At 37.9% G+C, this 27174-nt stretch overlaps 1 protein-coding gene across 2 annotated transcripts in view; it reads left to right on the top strand.

Annotated features, from left to right (window-relative positions):
- The window catches only part of ATP9B (ATPase phospholipid transporting 9B), a 294054-nt gene that overhangs the window by 223967 nt on the left and 42913 nt on the right, over positions 1 to 27174 (top strand). For both annotated transcript variants that reach the window (XM_077810530.1, XM_077810529.1), the window contains exons 13-15: positions 7670 to 7812; positions 17704 to 17816; positions 22609 to 22857. In XM_077810530.1, coding sequence (XP_077666656.1) covers positions 7670 to 7812; positions 17704 to 17816; positions 22609 to 22857 — 505 coding nt within the window. The remainder of the gene's footprint in view (positions 1 to 7669; positions 7813 to 17703; positions 17817 to 22608; positions 22858 to 27174) is intronic.

The raw sequence follows: 27174 nt of genomic DNA on the forward strand, positions 1-27174 counted from the left end.
TATTTTAATAAATTAGATTACACCCATACTTAAATACCCAGTATTTTGTAGCCTGGGAGGATTAGATATATTTTGACAGACCAGTACAAATACTTTAAGGAGCAAAGATCAGTTGAAAAATGTTCAGTCCGTGTAGTGGATTCAGTTATGCCAAAAGAAAGGATTTTTCCCAGATTACTACTACCTGATCCTGCCTTGGTAATTTTCCTCTCCAAGCCTCCTCTCCTATTTCTACGTCTTGCCCTCCCTGCCCCACCCCTCCAATTTAGTGGTTTTATTCCCATTTTCCCTGACCCCACCTTGGTTTCCATGGTTTTTTTCCCACATACAGCCAGATCTCTTTCCCCATGCTTTCTTTTCTACCATTTTTGCTCTCATTTCCACTTTTGTTCTTTCTCTCCTCCATGTGTCTTTTCAACCCTTCTTGTCTCTCCTCTTCTCCCTGCTTTTCTGCTTTCCCTTTCTTCCCTTACTTTTAATCTCCACTCCTGCCACTTCCCCCTTTTTGTCTACTCTCTCTCCATTTTTTTCCCCTTAACCCTCCCCATTTGTCCCCTCAAGTATATGTTTTCTTCTGCCATCCATTTTAGCCCTCCACCCTCTTACCAGGTCTGAGAATGTCTGAGTGGCAGCTGAGTTTGCTCCTCTCCTGCTGTCTCAGTAAACTCTGGTGCAGCCTCCACTCCACTCCTACTGGCTCATCTGTAGAAACAGGCACCAGCCAAAATTCCTGCTGTGCTTCATGAACTTGATGGGTAGTACCACACTGAGGCCTCAAACCTGGTCTTGGGACATCTCTGCTGGCATTGTTCCCCATTTGGGGGCCCTGACTATGCTATCGGGATAGCATCCAGTTCTCTGACTTAGTTCAGATGCAGTGATCTCACTTTTGAGTTTTCCCTTTATCTTTAATCATAGTACTGCAATATTTCTGTTAGTTTCCCATGTTCAGATATTGGGTGAGGATGCCTTGGGGAAGCTGGTGGCCCTCATAGTTTGCTGGGTGTGGAATGCAGAGTTCAGGTGTTAGTCACCTCTTACCTGCTCACAAAGAGGCGGGAAAGAGATGGATCCCCTTGTCATTTCCAAAAGCCTCAAGTGACTCCTGAGTTCTAAAACTTCTCATATTTTCCTAGTTGCTAAAATTCTCCACTTTCCCTCTGACATCTTCTATAGTGTATTGAAAACTGGGAGACAACAAAGTACATTTATTAAATATAAAAATAAATAATATAAAAATACTGGTCTGTTTTGCATTATTTGAGTGTCATATTTACCTAATTTAAAAATGGAGATTTCATATTTATCTGCCACAGAAACCCATAGGCTCTCCACAGAACTTAGGCCAGTTTATCTCAACCCATCCTTTGGGCTGCTGAAGAAAGAACAGAGGATGAAAAAGGAAGAATTTGTGCAGTACCCAGGCTCATCGGGGTAATGGGACAAACAGCAAAAGTAAAGGTAGCCCTGAATATAGGGGAAAGCTGGTGAGAGATCTGTTGAACTAAACTGAGAGGGGAAGTAATGGAAACTGTATTGCTTTGGGGCATTGAAAACAAGACTAGGGATATCACTAGAAAGTCCTTCAATGTTAGGGGGTAAAATAATTTCCCTAATAGCTGTTCTCCATCTCTTGTTTTTTCTGATTTAGCTTTGGTGTAAGATATCAGATAGGCTTTGGTACATAAAAACTTATTCCAATGTACACAGTTGCAAGAAATTGATCCCCAAAGTTCTTAATGAGATTAACTCATCTCAGTAATATGTCTCTCTAACATATGCCACAAGAGATTGTTCTTTTCCTGTTACAACAGTCCTTTTAGCAGCAATGAATATCAGTAAAGCTAACAATAATTTCTCCTAGTACATTTTAATATTTTGTTCCACCATTTCTTTGGGTACTCCCCCATGTGATATATCATTACCCTCTGAATAATCTTTAGTGATAACAATCGTTCATCTTTCCCTCGATTATACCTCATTTCCTACCTCATCCTCAGATCTCAAAATCATTGTCCATATGTATTCTGATTTAGTTTTTCAAAGCAGTCTGGAAGACTGACGTATTTTCTTTTAATGTTAATGGAAGTTGTGACTAAATCTCCTAGACTGCTTTGAAAATTTCAGCCTCTGCCTCTCCTGTATTCTGCCTGTAACATTAATTTCCACTAGCCAGACTGTGAGTTCTGTCTTGTAGAGTCCAAAATCACATATGGAATGTCGTCAATAACATATCAACCTGTAAAAAGAAAAGGAGTACTTGTGGCACCTTAGAGACTAACCAATTTATTTGAGCATAAGCTTTCGTGAGCTACAGCTCACTTCATCGGATGCATCTGTAGCTCACGAAAGCTTATGCTCAGATAAATTGGTTAGTCTCTAAGGTGCCACAAGTACTCCTTTTCTTTTTGCGAATACAGACTAACACGGCTGTTACTCTGAAACATATCAACCTGTGTAATTCTGAAAACCAATGATCTCTTAGCCAAGAAGTCAAAACCATGGGTCATGTTAGGAAGGAAGTCTCAGTTGACTTTTTTCTTTGAGGATGATTAACTACTAGGCTTTCTCAGCTCACTACATCTTCTCTGGGATAAACTTATTTTTCCTTGAGCATATCCAAGAAACCCATAAAAAGGAGATCTGAGACCACCTTGACATTCCGTGATGATATTTCATCACTTCCTACTGCGTATACAACAGGGGTGGTGGCCAAACCGTGGCTCGCAAGCCACATGCAGCTCTTTTACAGTTAAAATGTGGCTTGAGGAGCCCCTGCCCCTCCATTCTCCATTTACGAGACTTGGGGGTGGGGGGTGCTCGGGACCTCTGCCTTGCAGCAGGGTGGTGGGGTAAGGGCTTCTACCCCAGCAGGTGTGCCCCGGCTCTCGAACTTCTGAAGATTGTCGTATGCAGCTTTGGAGGGTCAGTAAATTTGGCCACCGCTGATATATAACTATATATGGTTAGGGATGTAAGATCTATTACTGGTTTCAGAGTAGCAGCCGTGTTAGTCTGTATTCGCAAAAAGAAAAGGAGTACTTGTGGCACCTTAGAGACTAACAAATTTATTTGAGCATAAGCTTTCATGAGCTACAGCTCACTTCATCAGATTACTGTTCACTCCACCTAAACAAGAAGTTTTGGTCTTTCTCAAGAGGTTGAAAGTAAGGGTTTAATTTTTTTCTGTAAGAGGCAAGACTTCTTTATTTCAGTGCTTGCAGGAAACACTGAAGGAAGTTAAATCAATTGCCTTTTCCCTTTTCACTCAGTTGCCATACAGGAATCCAAGCCCTTTTCCTCTCTGATCCTTGAAGTAGGTTTCACCAAGGGGAATCAACTGAAACCACAGACATTATTTTCTAATGGAGTACAGTGCCTCTGTGTGAAAAGAGCTCAGTAGTGGTAGCAGTATCAATTGTTCGTATTTCAACAGCACCTAGAAGCCTTAGTAATTGACCAGGACCTTGTGCTAGGCACTGTACAAACACAGAACCTGTTTCCTATCTTCTTTGAGAATCATCCATCCCATTTGCTTGGGCCAGAGAATTAGCTCAAATCAGAGTGTGCTAGAGATCATTAAATAAGGATAAGCTATCCAGTTCACTTCCCTGCCTTCTGTATTCCAAAATAGTTCACGTTTGGTGATCTTAGGACATGCTGGAATTCCTGTTTGTTTTTCCTAGCTGTGAGCGATTGGGAGGATTCTGGTGCAAAATTTTAAAGAACCTGAAGATTATTTGAGCAGTTGGATTGTATATGTTAAATGTCAGATAAAGGGGGTTAATGGAGTAGTATGTTTTTATAATTGTATTTTTAAAATATGTCAAGGAGTGCTTAAAGCGGAAGAATGACTGCATAAATTAAAACAATTAAGTACATACCAATTTGTTCCCCATCCTTTTTCAGAGATGCCTCTCAAGCAACTTCTGAAAGAATATGCTGTGGCCCTGCTTGTCTTTATAAATGCCAGGCAATGGTTGCACAGCATCTTAGGCTCCTCGAAATCCATGTATATCTATGCTTGTCCCTCTGGCTTTATAGAACCTCTGCATCAGTAGTATCCAGATTTTTCAAGCTCAGGGCCAAATATATTATTTAAGAAAGGGAAAGGGTCCTCAGTTAATACTTGAAGGCAGATTCTCTGCTTTGTTCACTTGCCCTGTTCCACTCAGGTGGTGCAAAGGAAGTAGAAACCACCTGAAGCGTCCTGCTGGGAATTCCTCTGGCATTTCAGCCAACGTAGCCTGTTTTTATGCCACCGTCCTCACAGTTCCTGGTGCAAAGGGGTGTGGGAGTGGGAAAGGGGAATGGATAGCGCACACTGTGCTCTAGCTTGTTCTTAGGTAGTCCTAGGGGACTGTTGCCAGCTGCTGCTAGTTAAAGGAGCCCCAGGCCATTCTTACCTATACGGGGGCTGTAGCAGAGAATCAGGGAGCTGTAACTGGAGGGTGGATTTCAGCTTCTCCTACTTTTCCCTGTCCTGCTCTTCCCATAGGTGGTTGACGGAAATAGGGGAGCCATCCTGTACTAGGCACTTTTGTAGGGTAAGGTCAAGCTCTTTTCTGTGTCCCTTTGGCTCCTGTAAGGGAAGCAGGCAGTGAAGCAACAAGAAGCCAAAGGAAGAACTGCAGCAGGGGAGGGGGACAGCAGCTTCTTAGATTGCTTCCATTGGCTTCTCCTGGAAATGCTTGGGAAGTGGTGGAAGGCAGTTGCGGAGGAGGCAGTGAGGGGCTGATTAAAAGTTTTCAGTTTAAACATGGAGGGTGTGATTCAAGGAAGACACTTACATTTCATAATCAAATACATACTTTCCTCTTATCACAGTCTCCCTCTAGGGTCACAGGTTTAACACCTGGCTGTGCTTTGCAAAGAAACCTGTCCCCCTGGTTACGTCCTCCACTTTTTGAACCAAAACTCCAATACGTTCCAAGAACCTACTGGAAGTTTTGTATTTTGCCATATTACTTTTCCAACTGATGTCCTGAGTAGTTAATCTCCCATTGCTACCAGGTTTTATGTGTTGATTTTTTTTATTTGTTCTAAAAATGCCTTATCCACCATCTCCTCCTGATTTGGTGGTCTGTAGTAGACGACTACCATGACATCACCCCTTTTTTACTCCTTTTATCTCAACCCAGAGGCTTTCAACTGGTCTGCTTCTCACCAACTTCTGGACCTCCGAACAATGCAACACATGTATTTTAAACCTGCCTGTTCTTCCTTATATAGTACCCCCCCTATATAAATATTCCAATCATGAGACTGATCCTATCTAATCTCTGTGACACCAGTCGTGATTTAGCTTATGTACTAGTTCTTCCTGTTTATTCACTATACTCCTAGCATTTGTGTAGAGACAGCTAAGATGCTGAGCATATTCCCCAGTTGATTTCCCTCTTGTTGCTTGAAGCAGTGACCCTTGTTGTAATTTTCCATGTCCCTCCAGCATCTAGCCCTCTGTTAAGGTCACTGTTTTTATGCTTCCCTGTGGGCTTTTGTCACCTTTCAGCTATTTTTGAACTGTTGAATTTAAGATAATTTTTGTCATATAATCAAGATTCTCTTACTGCATAAAAGTGTTTTAAAGGAAAGATTAAAAGTACCAAACATATGGAGTCTGTACAGCACCAAGCAGAACATCTCTCTCACACGAACATCTGTATCTAATTCGACTCTTCATTCGTGGGTACTCGTACCCTCTCTTGCCATGAAAAATCAAGTAGAAAAATTATTATTGAAAACAATTGTACAATGCTTTTATCATGATTAGTATTTTGGTAGTATCAACAATGTGCTAGGTGATGGCCACACATAGAGACAATGCAGTCCTTGCCAAGCATCAGAAAAAAGATCTGGGATTGGGAGACACTATACAAAACAAAAATAAACAAATAGCAGTACTTCTAATGAACAGATAATTGTTTCTTAAAAAAGAAAATTCTATTAGTCCCCTATTCTGTTGCCTGTCCTACTTGTTTAATCCATTTTATTGTGGCTTAAAGAAGCTGGAAGTTATTGTTCCAGCTATTCTGGATAAATCTCCAAGTGGAAGCCCTCCAGATGAACAAGATGATAGGTGCCGACTCCGTGGGTGCTATGGGGCTGGAGCACCCACCGGGAAAAATCGGTGGGTGCCCACCCCGTTCCCCCGTCCCAGCTCGCCTACTCCCATGAGCTCGCCGCGTCCCCACTTCCCCTAGCTCCCAGTGCTTGCCGCCGCAAAACAGCTGTTTTGCGGCGGCAAGCATTGGGGGGCGGGGGGCAGGAGAACACAGCATGCTTGGGGAAGAGGCAGGGCTGGGGCAGGGATTTGGGAAAGGAGTCCAATAGGGGCAGGGAGGGGGCGGAGTTGGGGTGGGGACTTTGGGGAAGGGGTTGGAATGTGGCCGGGACAGGGGTGGAGTCGGGGTCGGCGGGGGTCGAGCACCCACCGGTGCCGGGAAAAGTTGGCACCTATGATCAAGATTATACAGAATTGTCAAGGAAGGAACTAAGGAGATAGCAGAGAATTATTTTTGAGAGGAAAAAAACCCTGTGTCCAGAAAAACCTGTCTTTCCTTTTGGCCTGAGCCTTACGGAGTCTTTTGCTGAGCAAATTACAAAAGGAGTAGCAGATGAACATTTATTTCACTATGAAAATAAGTGTATTGAAAATGCTAAATATCATACAACTCTGATTAAGCATATCTGTTGTCTACATGGCATGTAGCTATCTGTGAATTACTATCCCCTTAGGTGAGTCTCAGTCGCTTGTGCATGAACAACATTCGTATCCATTACACAGTGATGGCAAGGGTACAGATGGGAAGCATTTGAAAGGTTTTAGTACTTCTGCCATCTTGGTATTGCTGAAGATGGCCTGTTGGGAATCTTAAAGAAATTGCTGGTATTCTGTCCCCAGCAGCACTTTTAAACAGATAGAACTGTATTAGACAGTCTTAAATGAAGTCATAATTTGATCTTCAGCAAGAGAAATGGGACTGAAATCAACTCTGATTGGCTGACTTGTATGGGAAAGGATGTGAAATTCATTGGTTTTAAGATTGGGATACTACTCATAATCTTGTATTCTGAAGTGAAAGCTTGATTGTGTTGATGGGACATTTACCGTGCCTTTTGCACATTGGTTGCATTGTGAAGGGGTCATGCTAACTTATATGTGTCTCCATATCACAAAGTGAAAATAGCTTTTATAATCAACAAATGATGGAAGTCTCCCTTTGAAATTGTCTACAAAATTTATATAATTGCACTGAATTATGCATCGTTACATTTTAATTAATATTTTCAATACGGTAACTAAATTATCTCTCTAACCTTTGTGCACACTTGCAATTTTTTTTATAGTTCTTCGAAAGGCCAAGCAGACCTATTAATATATATTTTTATTGTGCTAGTACCTCGCACCCCAGACATGGTGTAGGGCCCCTTATGTTAAGGAAAACCACACAGAACACACAGAACAAAAAGACTGTTCCTACTGTAAAGAGTTTATAATCTCAATATGTAGTTCAAATAAAAGTCATTTTTCAAGATTTTGCTGATATGTTATGATAAAAGCAGCTTTTAGTTCAATTTTCAATTATAACTTTTTATGGTTATAATTGTCATCTTTTTAAGATATTGTCTTGAGTTTACACTGAGTATGATATACTCTTCTTTACAGTTTACGTGTGAATTTGGACATGGGCAAAGCAGCCTATGGGTGGATGATTATGAAGGATGACAATATTCCTGGAACTGTTGTACGAACCAGCACCATACCAGAGGAGTTGGGGCGTTTAGTATATTTATTAACGGATAAAACAGGTACCTGTGGCTACAGTTTTCATCTGATTTTTTTTTATATTTAAGAATCTTTTTTTCCATATATGACCTTTATTTATTTCCTTGTGTAGTAACAGGATAAACAGCCACTGATTCTTTTTTTTAAAGTTAAACATTAAGCACGTGTTTACATGTTTTCGTAGATCAGGGCCTATGGACCTGATTCTTCAAGTCCTTATTACCACACACACAATTTATTTCCATGAATAGTTCCCTTGATTTCAATGAGACCACTTAGTATAGTAAACTATACTTGCTAGTGTTTGTAGAATTATGGCATGAATTACCCATGTGAGTTACTCCAAAAGATGCTATATGCCATTTTAGCCTTTATACTGCCATTTTCATCTGTGTGCGCCCTTGGAACCTCATTCCCTTGAAAATATTTTAAGAAGACTCAAAGTTAGGACTGGTTTGTAAGAGAGCAAGTTTTTGCCAAAACAACTAGTCATAAAGATCATCCTCCAAAACAGCAGTTTCTTAGGGAGAGCAAAAGTCATGGTCATCTGTTGTTAATTCTGATTCTCCATTTTCCTAACACCAGTTTATCAATTTCTTCTTGAGCCACTATTGGGCTGTGAAGCTCCATTTTCATATTCCAAACTGCTCTCCCTTATTGTGTTTGATTTGACATGTTGAGAAAATTAACAGAACCATCCATACTAGCCCTTAGCAGAACAGCTTGGAAGGGCAAGTATGTAAAGTGTAAATTTGGGCCAGCGTTGTGTTCTTAGTATATATTCTGTTGCCCTCTAGCCCCCTTCATAGGCCACAGAATCCTAAATGTGAGCCTCACTAAACCATATTCTGTTAGCTATTAAAAGTTAAACATGTTTACATAGTATATCCCCACAGTCTTTGCAAAAATTTGAGGAACCTACTGTTACATAGATCTTAGCTGTGTGTTAGTTATTGTGGTGGTTGTTGGATATTGTAAAAAGCATTATTTCATTGGTTTCATTTATTCATTTCATAGTTCTCTGGGATTGAATCAATCAACCTACTAAAATATACACATTTATTCTGACCAGATGAATTAGAATATGTTTTTAAATATGAAAATAGCTTTCCAAACTGTAATAGACAAAAAGGCTTGCAGTGTTGTAGCCATGTTGGTCCCAGGATATGAGAAAGACAAACCTTTATTGGACCAACTTCTGTTGCTGGAAGAGGCAAAATTTCAGACTGCACAGAGCTCTTCTTCAGATCTGGCTCTGGACCTGCTCTGCTTGAAAGCTACAATTTTTTTTTCGTCGTCTTCTTCAAAAAAGCTACCATTTGATATCTTCAGTTGAAGATCCAGTAAGATAGTAACCAATCAAAAACACTTAGCAGATCAACACAGTACAACATAATAATGAATCATAAAGGTTATTCTTGAAATGTTTATATAAATACTTTGTCACATGGAATTTTAGGTTTACAGCTGTAAAATACTATTTTATTTTATTAAATCCAGTAAAGAAAGTGAAAAGCACACATTTGAATGGGTCACTTAAAAAAACAAAAACAAAAAATTATATTTTGCATCTGAATGATTTTACTTACGCCACACCACATCATACAAATTGCAATCATACTAGCTTGATTTATTTTAAAAAAAAGAGGCCAGTTGTATGCCAATCTTTCACTGTACACATTTAATACCGGAGTGTACTTATGGCTAAAGAGACACATATCTAAAGGTATTAGTGGAATACTTTAAGACATAGTTTGGAAGATAGCTAGCTGTCAAATCAAGGGCTTATCCAAACTCTATCTTCAAAGTTTTGAAAGAAGGATAAAAGTTGTAATTTCATGACTTAAAAGGTTATAAAATAGCAATGTTATAAGGAACTAAAAAAGTCAAATTGTTTGTTTGGCTAAATTGATCTGTGTAAAAGATGCATAGACACAACTGTCAATGCCTGGAGGGTACTGGTGAGGGACCTGAACCCAGATTTATCCTCTTTTCATATTACTTGCTTAACTAAATCCGATATTTGGTGTCTCAGTCTAAGATTTATCCCAGACATAAACATATCATTGAGAGAATGAATAGAATCTGTATATAACTGCCTTGAGATACCCTTTGTATGATTATAAATAGTTCAAAATAGCTGTTTACAACAATTGGTATTTTCATTTTAACAAACATTATTAGTAATTTTTATTCGTTAAATAACTCTCACTTTTAACTTCCCCCTTGAGGTTTGGATGTTTAAGGTAAGAAAAAGGCTCAGCAATTCTTATAGCCCACCCTGGTGGCTGATCTTATAAAAGCAGATCTAAAGGGGTGGTCCTATTTCTATACAGTCAAAGACCTCAGGTTTCTCAATATTGAAAATGAAAAGAGAATGCAGAAAACAGCTTGCACAAATCGTATACTTTGGTCCAAGCTTTACTTGGAATAATTAAGAATTAGTTGTTCAGTCTAAGGAGCATTACCTTACTAACATAATTGCAAGGTAGTCCTTTGTATGATTGTAAATTGGGTTTGTGCTTCATCAATAAGCTTTTTGACAAGAAGCGTCCATCACAGTGGCTCTCTCATTTGCCACAGTAGAATAGAAAATGAAGTATCCCAATAATTGCATTATAGTTTCCTTATTGTGGGACAAGAAAGCAATGTGGTATAATTAGGTTTGATTGGAGTGCATGTTTCCGGTAAGATCTGAAATTAATGATGTTGCTATAGTGACACATCTGCGGCCACCAGTGCGTGAAACATAAAGTAATTCATTCGACAAGAGAAGACATCTGTTAACTGCAAAGATGCAGAGCATATTGACACTGACCAGAAATACTAGACCTTATGTGATAAATGAACAAATGATGCTGAAACAGGAGGACAGATAATTTGTACTTAATCTGCTGGGAGAACTTTAATCTTCTCACTGGTTGCATTTGACAATGCCATTGTTTAAAGAACAATGCTGCAGAGAACTCATAAATTTTAAAACTTAACTCAGGGTGCAGCCTATTAAAGCAATACATTAATTCCTTTGTTAGGGAGTTTTTATCTTCATGTAGAACAAAGCCATTACTAAGAACACCCACTAAAACAACAGGTTTTTTAGGACTCACATTTTAATTATAGCATCCATTACCCAAAATGCCATGTTGTTTGGACTTGAATCACATATAAGTTTGACAGAAAGGCGTCATCCATTATGGGGGGGGGGGGGAATACTGTTTCCAGTGTTTTCCAAGGGCAGCTGAGCATGATATTTTATCCTCTCCAGGGTACAAGAAGATCCTAATCACAAGGGAAAAACAAAGATATTTGGCTATATTTATTGAACGTTTCTGACATTCGGAGTGCAAAACTGCAAGCTGTCTGCCATTCGTGATGACAGCCAAAGTATTCAATTATAACAAACACAAACAGTCTTCCTACCATAGTTATTTATTAATGCATAGACTTGCATTTGAGTTCTGTAATTAACATTTCAGGGAATTTTTGGATCAAATGAGATACTTAACACATAACGGTTGAACAGATGCATAGAGTAATGAGATTCATAATTTTCTGGGCAAGCCCTTTGCTAGAGGCCAGTGTATTAGTGTGGATTTCTTATTTTGTCTCCTGTAAATGTGGTATGATGTACTTTAATATTAGTAAAGTATTGTTTCAGCAATCATCTGTTTGAAAATGAATCTTTTGAGAGAATTATTTGCAATGCCTTCCTTCCCCCCCATGCATTTGGTCAGTATAAAAATATACAGAGAACCAAATAATTACAAAAACAATCCCATGAGATTAAATACCTCCTTCTCAGGACACATGCTCCCCATACAAGCCACAGGACCAGCAAGGATGCAGCATGAACAGAGGGCAGGGAGAGAAATAGCTGAGAAAGCTGGAGAATCTTTAGCAGTTGTGATTCTACAGTAAACCTCAGCCCCAACTCAATGGATCCCCAGTCAGACTGACAGAGGGGCACTTCTTTCGTGTGTTTTCTTTGTGTGCCCCTGCCCCCACCCCACCAGAAGGGAAAATATCACCAAAGAATGTGCATACTACCATTAGCTATTCTGCTGCTTCCATTCGTGTGTGATCCCACTGATGGGACTAAAAGAGAACAGAGGAGTTAGTTAATACTGTTCTGAGCACTAGTAACAAAACTGTGTTATTAACACGGACTTCACTCCACAGGAAAGAATAGACATACCCCTTTCAGTGGCTATTATCTGACTACATCACATGTGCCTTTCTTTTTCCCCTGAGTTAGGCCATACATAGTTTTTTATGAAAGGTGTACAGGTACAGGGAAGAGGGGAGGAGGTATTGCATATAAATGCTTCCTATTTGCTTTTTCTATTATTTCTCTTCCCCTCCAATGGGGGGGCAATATTTTTTTCCCAGTTTTCTTCTTAGAAAGTTTGTCTTTGTATATCTACTGCTGACAAAAATTCACCATTGAAAATATTGGGCCAGATAGTCAGCTGGACCTTCCAAAGAGCTATGCAGATTTACAGCAGCTTAAGGATCTGGCCCTTTATCTTTTAAATGAGTATATCTTTCAAGCAAAGTACAGATATTGTATGAAAGGTTATATGCTTTTGTAACTCCCGGCAAAGTTATTAATGCTTATATATTGCAAGTACTTACTTGTTGTTTTATTGTGGCCTTTTAGAATGTTGGTATTAGGCCAACTTACAACCTAGTAATATTTGATCAGAAAGCTCTGCATCTGCTTCTTAAAATTCTCCACTGCTCTGTTGTGAATCACATCTGTTGCCACCCAGAGAATGATGCCTGCAGGACTTTTTCCTTAGAAATTAATTTGCTCTTTGCCTGCTTTGCTCTGTGTTTAATGATACAATTGGAGTCAAAAACTCTTTGCTTCAAAAAAGAGTATACTAAATTTTTCTGTAGGAATCACACACTAACTTTTTGTCAAGATATTTTCCTTATGTGGTAACTGTATTCAAAAACAAAGTTAAGAATATACTTTGATGGTGGGTCATATGATGGCTGCCATGCTCTTTGGATATCTTTGAAAAGAGCTTCGCATTTCCTCTTGTGTTTGCAAGCTTTTCAAATTCTTAGCCAAGTTCTATTTTTTAAAATTGTGAAATAAGTGAAGATTAACCAAGTCACCCCAAGGAAATTCTGAAAATCAGATAAAACCACATTTGTAAAAGAATGCGGTTAAAACTAAACTTATCAGTAAATTTATCTTCACTGTTTTCTCCATTATCCATCGTGCGGGACAGAATAGAAAGAAGACTGACAACACTGAACTAACTCTGTTCGAAGCACAAACTACAGATATTTAAAATGTTCATAGAGGTGTACAGCTAAAGGTCTGGCAAGACTTATTAATCTACTGCTAGAAGACTAAAGCCTAAAATATAATTATTGGAGAACTACTGCTGAGGAAATAGTATGACATGACTAACTGGCATCATATTCTGAGGAGACTAGCAAGATATTTTTTGCCCAGTTCAGTGCTGTGATCATTCAACCAGGAGAACTTAGAAACAAATTTGTAATGTTGACAAGGTATGGACTTTTGGCTTATTTTCAGCTTCAGGTGGTCAACTGTGCTTTACAGGAAGGTGTCTGAAGTTCTTTTGGAAGACAAAAAACAAAGTTTTTCTCTTTTGAAAAGTCGAAAAACTCTCTTCTGTTTTTCTTCACAAATGGCTAGAATTTGCAAATATCCACAGTTGAGTGTGGAGCCATAAATATTAGATCTTGGGAGCAGACACAGTAAAATTAGATCCATGCAGCCCTATCATTTCTTCATCTTTTTATTCTCTTCCATCTGGATTAGACTTCTGAACAGAGACTAAAAATTTATATAAGATACCTAAAAGTAATCTGCCAAAAATTGTTTTTCCTATTACGATCAAAGAAAAGGGAAGATGGCAGTCCTTCTATGAGTAGTGTGAGAGGTGCAAGTATTGACTCAGGACTGTTGGTCCTTCTATGTGTTAGGACTCAGTTCTCCTCTTTCATCCTTCCCTCCACCTACCACATCTGCTGATTGCTGCAAGGTAAGAGGATGTACAGAGCTCTACTCCACAAGCCTTCTGCTTGCTGAGAGGAAGGGGAAGGCAAGAGGTTTCTGTTTATCTACCCTTCCCTCCCATCTTGTTTTCTGAGAAAGGTATGGGTGGCTGGGACAGGGGGAAAGGAATATGGAGGAACACTCCTGCCACTATAATTAATTCCAGTGCCTGCATACTCTGCTGCTCATAGCAATGTGGGCACTGGAAAGATACTGGCATTGTCTGTCTACAGATTCAGGAAGATAACACTGCATCAGTTAACTGTTGGACGTTTATCTTTATAGCCATTAAACCAAGAAAGTTAGCTTTTTAAAATGAAGATTTAAATTCTTCAGAAACTAATATCTTAGTCCCCCATGCTTAGTCACCACACGCAAGTCAGAGAATGGAGTTTTCATATCTTGAAGCATAAGATGATTGCATAAATTCTGAAATTCAATAAAGTTACCAAAAAAAGATGATCTCTTGGTAACTGTGAATGTTTTGAAGGGAAAACATAAAATAAGTATTTTTATTTAATAAAATGTTGCCTATAAAGCGTGAGAGCAAAAAAAAAAAATTCTCTTTACTTGCCTTAAAGTCACTGAGAGTTTCCTTGCAAACCAGTTTGTATATGACAACCAGATAAGTGAGTTACAAATTATTTTTTTAATGGTTACCTCAGGTTTTCATTCTTTGTGTGCTGCTTTCTAGCTACACCTGGAAATGTTCTATTTCTCATATAAATTTTGACTAATTGTATCTAAATTCTGTGAAAAATCGACACGTTCCACATAAATAACCCTTTAAAATTTTTTTCTTCTTTAACTTTACTGTATATATGCAATCGTTCTGGGTAATATTTAAGCAAAAGGGAGCCTGAGTGCCTTTCTGGTTAATTTTGAGAGAAAATTACAATTTATTTGGAATTGATACCCAGCGTGTAATGTGTATGTTCTTAATATCTTAGTGAATGATGATCTAATTGTTACTATACTATACAAGTACCCAAAAATTGAGATAAAATTTCATTTTTCATATATTACCGGGCAAGAGGAGTGGTGGACTTGCAGTGTATAAGTGGGAAGGAAGATTTATGACTGTGACAGCATGACTATATCTCTGAAGAGCACTAATGGAAGTACCCTATATCAGATGCATAAACTGGATGTTAACTGTCTAAACAAGTTCTAGTTTCTAAACACTAATTATAGTGTGTCTGATGCTTTTAACTTGCTCTCTTCCTATGACTTGCTGTGTTGCACTGTCATACTGGGACAAAGACAGGATATCAAAAATAAGCATTTACAAATAGGAATAAATCTTAGTGTGAAGCATTCCTTGCTGTATTTTTAAATTATTTGTGGATTTTTAGTTATCTACCATCATACACAAAAATGATTTTAAAATAAACCTCAGAAGCATTATTCTTAACCTTTTAACACACAAATATTTTTATATTTCAAGCCTCATAAGAGAGGAAACTTAGGGCCTCTCTTTAAATGCTCACAAGGAGCAAAAGAGAATGTAATGGGAATATCTGCACACTGGATTAATTCCAGTTTGGCTGACTATATTTTCAAAATGTAGTTTATTTTATTCACTTTCAGTAAGGCTTAGATAACAAATGATATATGATCTTTCTATGAGCTTAACAGAAGAACCTAGCCCATGATGATCTCTCTCCCCTGTTACGCTTCATCATGGAACCCTGAACCACCCACGCTTCAATTAGAGCTTTCTAAAAATCAAGGATGTCAGTGGTGAACATAAAGTGTCACTCCATGACTGACACCCTATAGTTCCTTACAGATGTAAAGTGGTCTCTGAAAACATACAATTTATGTTGATTCTGAAATTCCAGGCTTACTCCGGTTACAGGCTAAATTCGTCAAATTCGGAAAAAGTGTTAATTTCCAGTGACCTATTCTAGACAACTTTGATTCTATTTGCCAAAAAGTGTTTCTTCATACATATCATGGAATAGTGTTAGAAATATGTAGTAAGAGGCATGTTTGACACACATCCCTTTTTTTTTTTTTTTTTTACCCTTTGACCAAATGCAAAGTGTTGCAATTGACCTTTAAAGATGCAGATACCTCAAGATTGTATGTCTTCTATCTGTGTTATTTATACATAGACTTTTTAACTGGACAATCTTTTCTGTTCTTCTTTTTTTCTTTTTTTTTGTGGCTCAGATTGTCACAGAAAATATAATATTAAAAACTAGATCTCTAAGCATAATCCATTTTAAGTACGTTTAAGTTATGGCAATATGTTGTTACCATGAAGGTATTTAGAACTAGAAAGATACTGGAGTACTGCAATTGCTCTGGAATGACTAATTTTTAGGCACTCCACTGTGATTTTTGTCCCCATACATATACTTGTGTTTTCAAAGCACTAGTCATAATGTTATCTAGATGCCATATACAAGGTATCCAAGGTTTCTATGTTTTCCTGGTAGGGCCATCTTCTCTGTTTCTCTCTTGGTGAAGTTTTAATATATGGGCCTTTTTTGGAAGGCAGTACAGTATCTATAGAAGAAGGAAAGCTCAGCAGTTAGCATTCTGCTGCCTCTATAGATAAAGCCCTGTTTAAATATGCCTTTGACATTGTGCTCTACAAAGAGATAAGACATGAATTCATCCTGACTTTCTGTGGTCAGGAGTTCCACAACTGGGTGACTTTCACCAAAAACCACTGTCTTTCCCAGTTTGTGGACTGTTTTGTCTCACTGCTTTCTCAGCATAGTTTGATTTCTCCTGGCCATTTCTCTGGGTCATTGCAAAATTATTAGTCCTTCCCCACACCATGACATTATACCCCTTCTTAATTTTAGAAAAGTTCTTATGAGGCATCTCTGTATGCTTCTCTAGGCACTACAGTGCTATAGTACTTTTAACATTAAGGCTGATTTCTAAATACAACCATGCAATCTTGTAAAAATTAGCCTTCCCTCCAATAGCTGCCCCCCCCCCCCTTTTAACATATTGGCATTGAATTTTTTTTTTTTTTCCCTCTACCCTACATCATTGTAGACCCAAGGCAAAAGCATCAGCAACGTTAACATGCAACAACTTTGGTAAATCTACACTGTTATGTGGAGGGAGAAAGTAAGAAGGAAACAAACTGAGAATACTCATTGTGGAATAATTCCCCATTTATTTCCCAGCAGTAGCTCCTTTGAGCACACATCCTAGTTCTTTCCCCTTTGCTTTTTACTTTTTTTAAAAAAAAATTATATTGAAGACTACCCTTCACTTTCATTTGAGATGAAAATGTCACTGCTTGACGCAGGTCTAGATAATTTCTGTCAGTCCAGTGGGGGCAAATGTCCAGTTGAGTTGCTTCCAAATTGAATTTTGATATGGTGACTCCTCCAGGATGAGTAACCCTTCTTTTTCTGCACTAAATTTCTTAAATTAACTGAACTGATTGTAATTCCTCGTGACTCATTTACCCAAAAAAGGGCTAACTTGGCTTGTTTTGTGGCCTTTTGATGGTGCTCTCTGCTGTTTTGTGACATACCTGAGCTTTATTTCTAGTCCCAGTAGTAGTCTCCTGCAGTCAGTGCAAATAGTTGGGGATAAAGAGTGATAGCTTACTCTGACCCTCAGCTTGCTTCGCTCAGCAATAACCCTTTTGGCCATTAAGTAATAGCCTTGATGTGCTTCAGAGGGATCTTTTCCAGTTCCCCTTGTCAGCAAGTACAGTAGCTGTCAATGGCTTACTGATATCTGTAAAATAACAAAATGGGAAAGTCCTCAGGGCTCTTGGGATACTCCTTCATAATCTGTTGCACTCCACCCCCAAAGGAACAAAATAGTACAAACTAATCTCTTACATAGTTCTGTCTTTTTTCTGATCACTCTGATATTTTTATTACAGGAACACTTACCCAGAATGAGATGATATTTAAGCGCCTCCATCTGGGTACTGTGTCTTATGGGACAGACACAATGGATGAAATTCAGAATCACATTATCAATTCGTATTCACAGGTATCTCATTTTATAACTTATTTTCCTTTATATTGACAGGTTTTCTTAGTGTTGATGAGGCATTGCCATGTTTTTTAGGTCTAAAAAATTGATGTAAAAGTTTTCCCATTTGTAGATTATTTTTTCCTCCTTAAAGGGACATCCTCAGGGTCCTAGTTTCAGGCAACAATTTGGCCTTCCCTAAAATTAATATACTGTAATGTGGTTTGGAATTCCTGCCTGATTCCAAACATCTGTCATAGCCCGCTATCTGTTAGGAAGCTAACTCTTCCTCTATCCAGTACTATTAATTGATGAAAATTCAGTATTTTTCGCTGGTGAAGCATAGACAGAAAGCCATCCAGCAAACTGACCACAAATTAAAGATAACACTGTATCTAGAACAATGCTGATGAGATTAATTGCATCTTTGAAGATCTTCATCACAAAGACATAAACATTGTAAAGCCATGTTCACTTGTATAAGCAATAAAGAGAAAAAGGTTTGTCAAAAAGATAAGGATGGAAGCAGTAGGAAAAGGAATACTCTATTAAATTTCTTAACGGGGATTAAAAATCCATAGAGTTTTTTTTTGTTTGTTTGTTTGTTTGTTTTTAAAGAAAGAAAGAAAAAAGAAAAACGTGGGGGAACCTAACGTAGTTAAGAACAGGGTATTTGATCGAGTCCCTGCAGGATAATTCCAGATACATTCAACAATGAGTATATTCTATTATGTGTATCCCGTTTGAAACTAAATTGTGCATGTACACTCCGATAGGGGATATTGTGGATATCACTATGATGCCCCTTCCCATTTTCTGGTGTGAGGGGTAAAGGTTGTTGATTGGACTGTCAAGGGAATGGTCACCTGTTGGGGTCCTGTTTGGAAGCAGGCATGCCTCTGGCACCTCCTTCTCCTTTCTCCACTTACCCAGAATACACGTAGAAATTGTGCTAGGGCAAGCACAAAAGAGAGTGAAGTAGAATTCCGCCTCCTGTTGCTACCCAGTGACCATTTTGGGGGAGGGCATAAGGAAACAGGTTGGCTCCAGTGAACACCCATATGCATTCCCCCTCACCTACCAAGTTTAAGCATTCCTGGGTATGCAGCAACCATCCTTATGGTTGAAAGATGCTCTACCCACTTTGCCTTATAGTTTTGTTGTTTTCAGAGCTGTTTTTCTAGGCTTGCTGTGGGTCTAACTTTGATTGCATTTTGGGATCAGGAAAGATATTTTTCCTTCTCTGGAAAAGATTGGCACAATTTTGGTGGTGGTTGTGGGATTTGGTTTTGTCTTTTTTCCCCTTGCTCACAGCATCATGGAGGCCTGGTTGGAAAGGATAAGAGAGATGAAAGTACCTTGAAAAAAAAATTTAAAAGGGGAGGGGTGGGGGGAGACAGTGGTTAATAAATGTCAATATATGCAGTGTTGTAGCCGTGTGAGTCCCAGGATATTAGAGAGACTAAGTGGGCGAGGTAATATATTTTATTGGACCAACATCTGTTGGTGAGAGAGACAAGCTTTCAAGCTACACAGAGCTTGTCTTCAGGTCTGGTAAAGATATTCAGAGCATCACAGCTAAATACAAGATCAAAGGGATCATTCAAGGTGAAGTGGCCCATTGACATCATCGCTGGTTTGAGATAGGCATGCCTCTAGCACCTCCCTTTCCTTTCTCCACTTGCCCAAAACACACACATAAATTGGGCTAAGGGAAGCATAAAAGAGAGTGGAGTACAATTCTGCCTCCCATGGGACAAAAATGGGCATTAGTGGGTTACAGATTGTTATAATAAACCACAAATCTATCCTTGCCACCATGGATATCACTTCCCTATATACAAACATTCCTCACAAAGATGGCATAGCTGTCTGTTTCAAATATTTACAAGACAGTGGACAACACTCAGCTATTCACCCCCAAAAAAGTCACCAAACTCATCCATTTTACAGTCAACAACAAACATTATCCAACCCATGGATATTAGGACAGGCTCCCCAAAGTGCCAGCCTCTCCATGGGTCACCTTGAAGAAGAATTTCTGGACAAAGGCACCACAACCCCCCTTTAATATTAAAACAAATAAAGTTGTGGACTGCAGCTTTAAATCCATTCACTTGACTATATCTTTATTCTCCTGCATGTCCTGATCAATATATCTGCTTACTTAAGTGGTATCTATGTTAAACAATAGCTTTATTATGGAACAATACACACTGGAAATGGGATATAGAGCTTTTGTTCCTCAAGATCAACAGTCCAAATTCAGACCTAAATAGCAGTGACTGAAAGTCATTGCCATCTGATGGCTGTTAGGTGACTTATGTAAAAAGAATTTAGTCCTAGTGGATCATGTTAGGTGTCTACAGTAACCAAAACAAAACAATTACAGTTGTCAATCTCAGCAGAGAGTCGTAGGGCTGACTGGAAGTAGAGATTGAACTACAGTTTTAACCTAGAGGTCTATTCGTGAACACTAAATTCACTTTGAGGGGGAAAATATCTCTAATTAAAAAGAACTGCACGCTTCATAAATGTTTGCTTACCTAAAATATTAGTTTATTAATTTTACATTGTAATAAACTTTTAATATTTGCTGCTATGTGACAAACTGAATATTTATAATTATGAGGCATTTACCTCTGAAATAAAAAAGAAGAAAAAGAAAAAGAAAAATGTGTTTATTTTTCAAAGTGTGGACAAGGATTTTCCAAATCCAGATTAGCAGTTACTAGCTGGTGGAAAGCAATTTTGCTATTTTTCTAGAACTTCTTTTTGTAGTTCAGTGTTGTGTATAATAACTTAATGACATTTAAATAATGTTTTAATTATTTTGTATGTTGCTAGCAACTATTGCAAACAGAAAATAAAGGAACTCCTGTACACAAAATAAACTATTCAACAGTTGTTTCAATAAAAAATATATAGTGAGGTTTTTTTAATTTAATCTCTGGTAATAAAAGCTGCCAGTTAGACAGACACGGGTTCTTATGTGACATTGATTTTTATCCCTTGTTTGTGTTCTGTTTTATTATTAAGATGACAATAGTCTAGTAGGTCCACTGTAATGCAACACACAAATCTATTATAACCTGATTATATTTCCCCACTGGAAGCATTTTGTGATAGAGGGCATAATCTTTAATGGAATTTGTGTGAAATTAAATTATACAAGCATCAATAAACATAACATAATTCAGAAGGAGTAAATCAGCTTAATTTATTTGCAGCTGTAATGCCATCAGTGTTAGCAGAATGCAAATGCAGAGGTTTAAAGCAGTAGCTGAAAAACAGTGCCAGATGAGCAGAAAGTTAAACCCTTTATTAGACAGCACTGTAATTTGATGGGCAGAATGTTCACGGTTCAGCAGATCAGTACATGCAGTCGGGAGAGAAAAAAGGCTTGGTTTCTAAAGAGAATTTCTGAGTAACTTTGAAGTGAACTGAAAAGTGTTGAATAGTACTGGTGAGATGAAGGGAGGTTATCATTTTATAACCTGACCAAAAAGGTCTCTTCCCAAGTAGGTTAATAACCAAATATAATCTCTTTCACCTCAGATATAAATGCAGTCAGGTTCAGCTGAGCATGGCTGGAGCATGACATAAAATATGGTTCTAAATTGGTGGTTACTGTAACAGCAACATGATTTTAAAATGAAGTGGATATTCTTATTCTCTTTGCTACCTGCCAAATGGGTAGCTTTTATACTGTTAGATTTTTGTGTCCTGCCCAAGCCAGGAAAATTTTCATGCTGAAGTAAAAGCAACTGTTACATGAACTAGATTAATTCATCTAGAAATGTGTCTCATTAATAGGTAAAATCAGTAATTTATATATAATTCCAGAGGTGTGTATTGTGCTTTAGAGACTAATACATTGACATGGGCCAAGATTTTCAAAAATAACTAGTGATTTGTAGGTGTCTCAGTTTTGGGGTGTCCAACTAGATATGTGTTAAAGGGGCCTGATTTTCAGATAGTCCTGAGCATCCACCCTCTGAAAAGCAGGCTCCTTTTAAATGTTTCTAGTTGGGCACCTAAAATTTGATGCACACACTAACGCTAGTCACTTTTCAAAATCTTGGCCGTAGTCCCTGTCCTAAGGAATTTATACTCTTAACTGATCACAAAAAGACTGAATTATAAGAGAGAAAACAACATGCATGGGAGAGAAATGGGATAAGGAAGAAATACAGAGGAAAAGGAGGGATTTACAGGAGGAGAGGAGAGCTCTGTGGCCCACAGTAGGAGCTCTATGGCCCACAGTATCAGGGATCAAAGCAAAAGCTGTTTTAAGTATCCCTTTTCATTAGGTACCTGCTTTAACTTTGTTTGTTGACTGAATGGGTATTTTAAAGTCCTGTGAAAGGTGACCTGTAAAACTATAATAGAATAATTATAATACATTATCAGATGATAGAAGAGCAAATGCATTTTTCAGTAATCTGCTAATGCATGTAGACTCAAACTAAAATGCATAAAAAGTAAGAGTGTGATAGGTCTGGAAAGAGACAGGCATAGTAGGTTGATGTGTCTGCATATGCACATTGCTCTGCCAGTATAGATCAGCATTGAGATGCAACACCACTTGCATATTCCTGGGTCTCTTCAAAGCCAAAAGCTGCCAACTATTGGAATGGTGGTTTGATCACAAGCATAGAACTCACAAGTAGATTGAAATCAGTTCCTTCACACAGTTGTTTTCAAGGGGTGACTTTTCAGGTGTATATTGATATTCATCTAGTTTCTTTCTTTTGTTGGATTTATTCATTATTCATTGCCTTGGATGTTTGTTTTTTATGTTTTAAAGATGCATTCCCAATCGAGTGGAAACAGTACCAGCTCGACACCTTCCAGAAAAGTGCAGTCTTCAGCACCCAAGGTCCGCAAGACTGTCAGCAGTCGGATACATGAAGCAGTGAAAGCTATCGCTTTGTGTCATAATGTGACTCCAGTGTATGAATCCCATGCTGGAGTGACTGGAGAAACAGAATATGCAGAAGTGGATCAGAACTTCAGTGATGAAAATCGAACTTACCAGGCTTCTAGTCCTGATGAGGTTAGTATGCCATGTTAAAATGTTTTAGTTTGTAAGTAACGCTGAGTTTCTAAAAAAAAAAAGTTATATAACAAAAGAACAGAATTTTGAGTGAATTAGTATTTTGGGGGGGGAGGAGTTCTCCACGAAAAAAGTTGATTATTACAAACACATGGAGGAAAGAAATGAATATGCTGATTTGATGGAGAAAAGGTGTGATATTTTGTATTTAGAGGTGGTCTTAACTGTTTGACTGAATCAAGTTCTGAAATCAATTTTGTGGGTTTGATATGAAAGTACTGCACTTGTAAAATCAATAGTTGGGTATGTAAATTGGTTTTCAGGACCTTGCTCCAGAATATAGTCATGCAACAGACATTCTAAAGCAGTTCTCAAACTTTTGTACTGGTGACCCCTTTCACATACTAAGCCTCTGAGTGCGTCCCTCTCTTATAAATTAAAAACACTTTTTATATATTTAATATCATTATAAATGCTGAAGGCAAAGCGGGGTTTAGGGTGAAGGCTGACAGCTCTCAACCCCCCACGTAATAACCTCACGACCACCTGAGGGGTCCCAACCCCCAGTTTGAGAACTCCTATTCTAACGGGATACAAATCTAGACTCTCAGTGACAAAAAAACAGATTCCCCCTTACAAACATGGGTGGAGCAGTGGGTGACATTGCTCATTTGGTGCACAAATGGCTTTAAAAAAAATCTATGTATAGAGGACATTTAGTTGAAGCAACAGTAGACAACTCGAAAGCCTTGGATTTAGCCAAAGTTTTACAATGTTCAGCACAAATTAAAGCTCAAATTCAGGAAGGGACATAAGCACATGCTTAACTTTAAGCATGTAATAAAGTTCCATTTAAATCAATTAAGTCTTAAGCACAAGTCCCATTGGTACTCTGCATTTGATCAAAGTTAAATACATGCTTAAGTGCTGCACTGAATAGGGATGTGTTCTTGAATCAGGGCCTAAACATATTATCCATATTAGCTGATAAAATTCTTCAAGGAAGTATATATTCATGGGAGTAGCACAAGGCTCGGAATTCAAAATTCCATAGAAATAAAGTGACCTATAGAATGACAGTTAGAAATATATTAGTTGTACCCTTTCTGAGGAAGAAAAATACAAAGTAGCATATTTCTGATCCTAATTTGGATTTCCATAAGCAAACGTGAGGAATCAAATATGATTTGTATGTTTAAAGAAGTGTTAATAGTGCCTAGAGACTGGGATAGATATTTTACTGTGCTTGCTTTAAGTGTTACATAAATATTAAATATTTCATCATATAAAATACCAGCACTATCCTAGCTGCTAAAGCCACACTTTTTCAATGTAAAAACAAATTACAAATAGTATTTCTAGGAAACTTGGTACGTTATATTTGCTGTCAAGTGTTTCATATAGAGCCCACTAGCAAGGCTTGTGGGTATTTCATATGCTATAATCACTGTCCATAGGATCTAGGAACTGTAAAGTGAACCTATATGGATAACTGGCTAAGGCATTCATCCCTTTCCTTAAGATTAAAATCAAGGTAGGATTTCAGACATCATGCTTTGGGTATATAATCAATATTCCCAATATCAATGATCCACAATCAGTTGTAGGCATTTCTATGGGTTTACGTAATGTATGTGATCTCGATAAATGGAGATAAGCAGAAATTGTGCTTATGCATACCAGTCATGTTTGGAATTTATTATAAACATATAATCTGTGTTACCATATTTGAACATTGATTGTTGGATCATATTCTGGGCTACAAAATACTTCAATACACTGAGGCAGAAAGATACTGTAAAACATAATAAAAATGGATTTTTTTAGATAAGAAAATAAATATAAAGAGCAGATGACTAAGGATGTAATGCTCCTTTGACCCTGGAAACAAAGAATGACCTAAATCAGAGGAACAGAAATCCAGGTAGTAACCCTTTGCAAATTGTGCCCATGTGGAAGTTGTGTGTGAAGCCTGAAAAACCTGCTGTAGAAGAGCACAGCTCCACTTTTGTCTAGAGGATGGGGGCAAGTGTAAGAATTTGAGGATAACATGAAAGGGCTTGACTTCTGAAGTTAGGTAGAAATTTGACATAGCAGAGAGGAAGAGCAGTTTGGTGGGTGCTGAAAAGACAAATGGTAGATTATAGATGGAGGATCGAAAGGAAATCAGGAGCTTATCAGCTTGATGCTGGGCTTAGAGGGTAGAAGAAGCAGGCCCTATGTTATGGATATGGTGCGGAGGAGCAGCAGGGAATGTGGTCACAGGGAAGTGTTGATGCTGGGCCAGGTGGCTCAGGAACAGGACTGGAAGCTGATGGAGGAGCAGGAAGAGAGATTTTCCAGTTGAGGGAGAACTGGATCAAAATAACTGGCTGGTTGAGTGTGAGTGAGTTGCTTCCCATGGGAATGGGACTTCACAGTTTGAAGGGGATAGGAAGAAGGAAAGTAGTGGAAGGCAATGTGAGGCTGGAAGGGGGAGCGTGGTGTAGGCTGGTTTTAAGGGAGAGGAGGCAGTTGTACATCTTAGGAGGGCCGTGTAGTCAATCACCCAAACTTGAGAATTCAAACTACAAACTAATGAAGCAAAATCACTCACCGACCGTCTTTTGAAGATACAGCCCTAAGTGTTTTTTTTAATCTTTTAAAATTAATTTGCCTCTCTTTGAAACTAGTAAAATTAGTACATCAAACACATATCTTTTAATTTAATAGGATATTGCTATTGGGTAAAATATCAATATGAAGCCACAAAAACATTTAAATAATGTAAACATTGCAACATGACCAAAAAAAAAAAGCTGAAAGTGAAAGACTGGGAGGTCTTTATCATAATTTTTTAAAGAGCTCTATTGATGCAATGTTTGCAAATCACTGGAGCCTAAGGAAAATAATGTAAATGGTTCATTATTTAGCTTATTGAACTTTCCTGCAGTTAGGTTGACAGATGATGCCAATGTTTCCCAATCACCAAAGTACCATTTTAAAAGTATTTTTTATTGAATAAAGTGCTCTGAATATTGCACCCTGGAGCTTTATTTTGGAAAATGGTTCAATTGATGTTTTCTGTTTAACCTCAACATTGACCTATCACAACATATTTTGTTAATAAAGAACATTATCATTTAATAGACTTAACCAGCTTTATATATTGTACTTCCTCAGTATTACAAGTCTGCTCTCTTAGATTTTGCTTATGGATCTGGAGTGATTGTATTCTGTTGAAGAGATTATTTTATTGGTGGCCTTCTGTCTTATATAATCTAGTGTTTGTCATTTTCGTAAGAGACATTACATGAAAAATTATAGACAGTTTAACTGTAAACTGTTCTTCCATGTGGGAAAACACAGGAAACATTTAAATAGGCTAATGAAAACAAATTACAGAGTTAATGAGTTGGCATGACGAATTCATTTGAAATTCTTCACAATCCCATTTATATATGGTATCATGACAGAAATGCACATTTAGGAGTAGATACATTCACCATAAAATATGTAGTCATTGTGTTAGAGTAGCCTGAGATAAGTAACTGATTTTGTATTCTTAATGTGAACCCTACTTATACAAGGCTCATTGTTTCTTATGATAAGTGATCAATATTTCATTTTCCCTGAAAGTGGAAAGTTTCATTTGTCTGTCACTTCTGTCCTCTATAGCTACAGCGTAGCAAACAATGTGTGCACACTGGGAAAGCCATTGACAAAATCTAAAACAACTCTTGCTCAACTGTCATAAGTGTATGTCCACATCACTTGTGGAAAGCCAGTGCTAATCTAATGTAATGAACAATCATAAAAGGATATAAACTAAGTAGGTAGAGCAATAAAGTACAAAGGTCACAGACCCAAGTAATTCAGAAGCATGCTATGAACAGGAGCCTTTCAAGACCTTTGGCCTCCTTTGGTCAAGAAAGATTGATATGTCATGATTTTTAATGACTGCTTACCCTCATCTGCTAGCTATTTATTGGTTATGCTTTTTCCTGCATTGTTATACTCCCAAACATTTAATTCCAACATTTGGAATATTTAAATGTTACATTAAGATATGGTCAGTCATCTCATTCAAATGTTAATGTGCAAGAGACCACAAAGTTGCTAAAATTAATTACAAGGATACAAAGCTGACTATTTGAAAAGGAAAATGATATGCCCGTAGTGAAGCAGCTTTTGTGTTTACAAAAGTAAAGCTGTAAAATATGTGACATGTTGTATTGTTTAATTCATTTTTGTGTGTGTGCTTATTGAAGCAAAACTAATTGTGTTGTTTTGTCAATGTATTTGTGAAGAGCAAATTATTCAGTAGCATAAAACCAT

Source organism: Eretmochelys imbricata, chromosome 2, assembly GCF_965152235.1.
Source record: "Eretmochelys imbricata isolate rEreImb1 chromosome 2, rEreImb1.hap1, whole genome shotgun sequence".
Taxonomy (NCBI): Eukaryota; Metazoa; Chordata; order Testudines; family Cheloniidae; genus Eretmochelys; species Eretmochelys imbricata.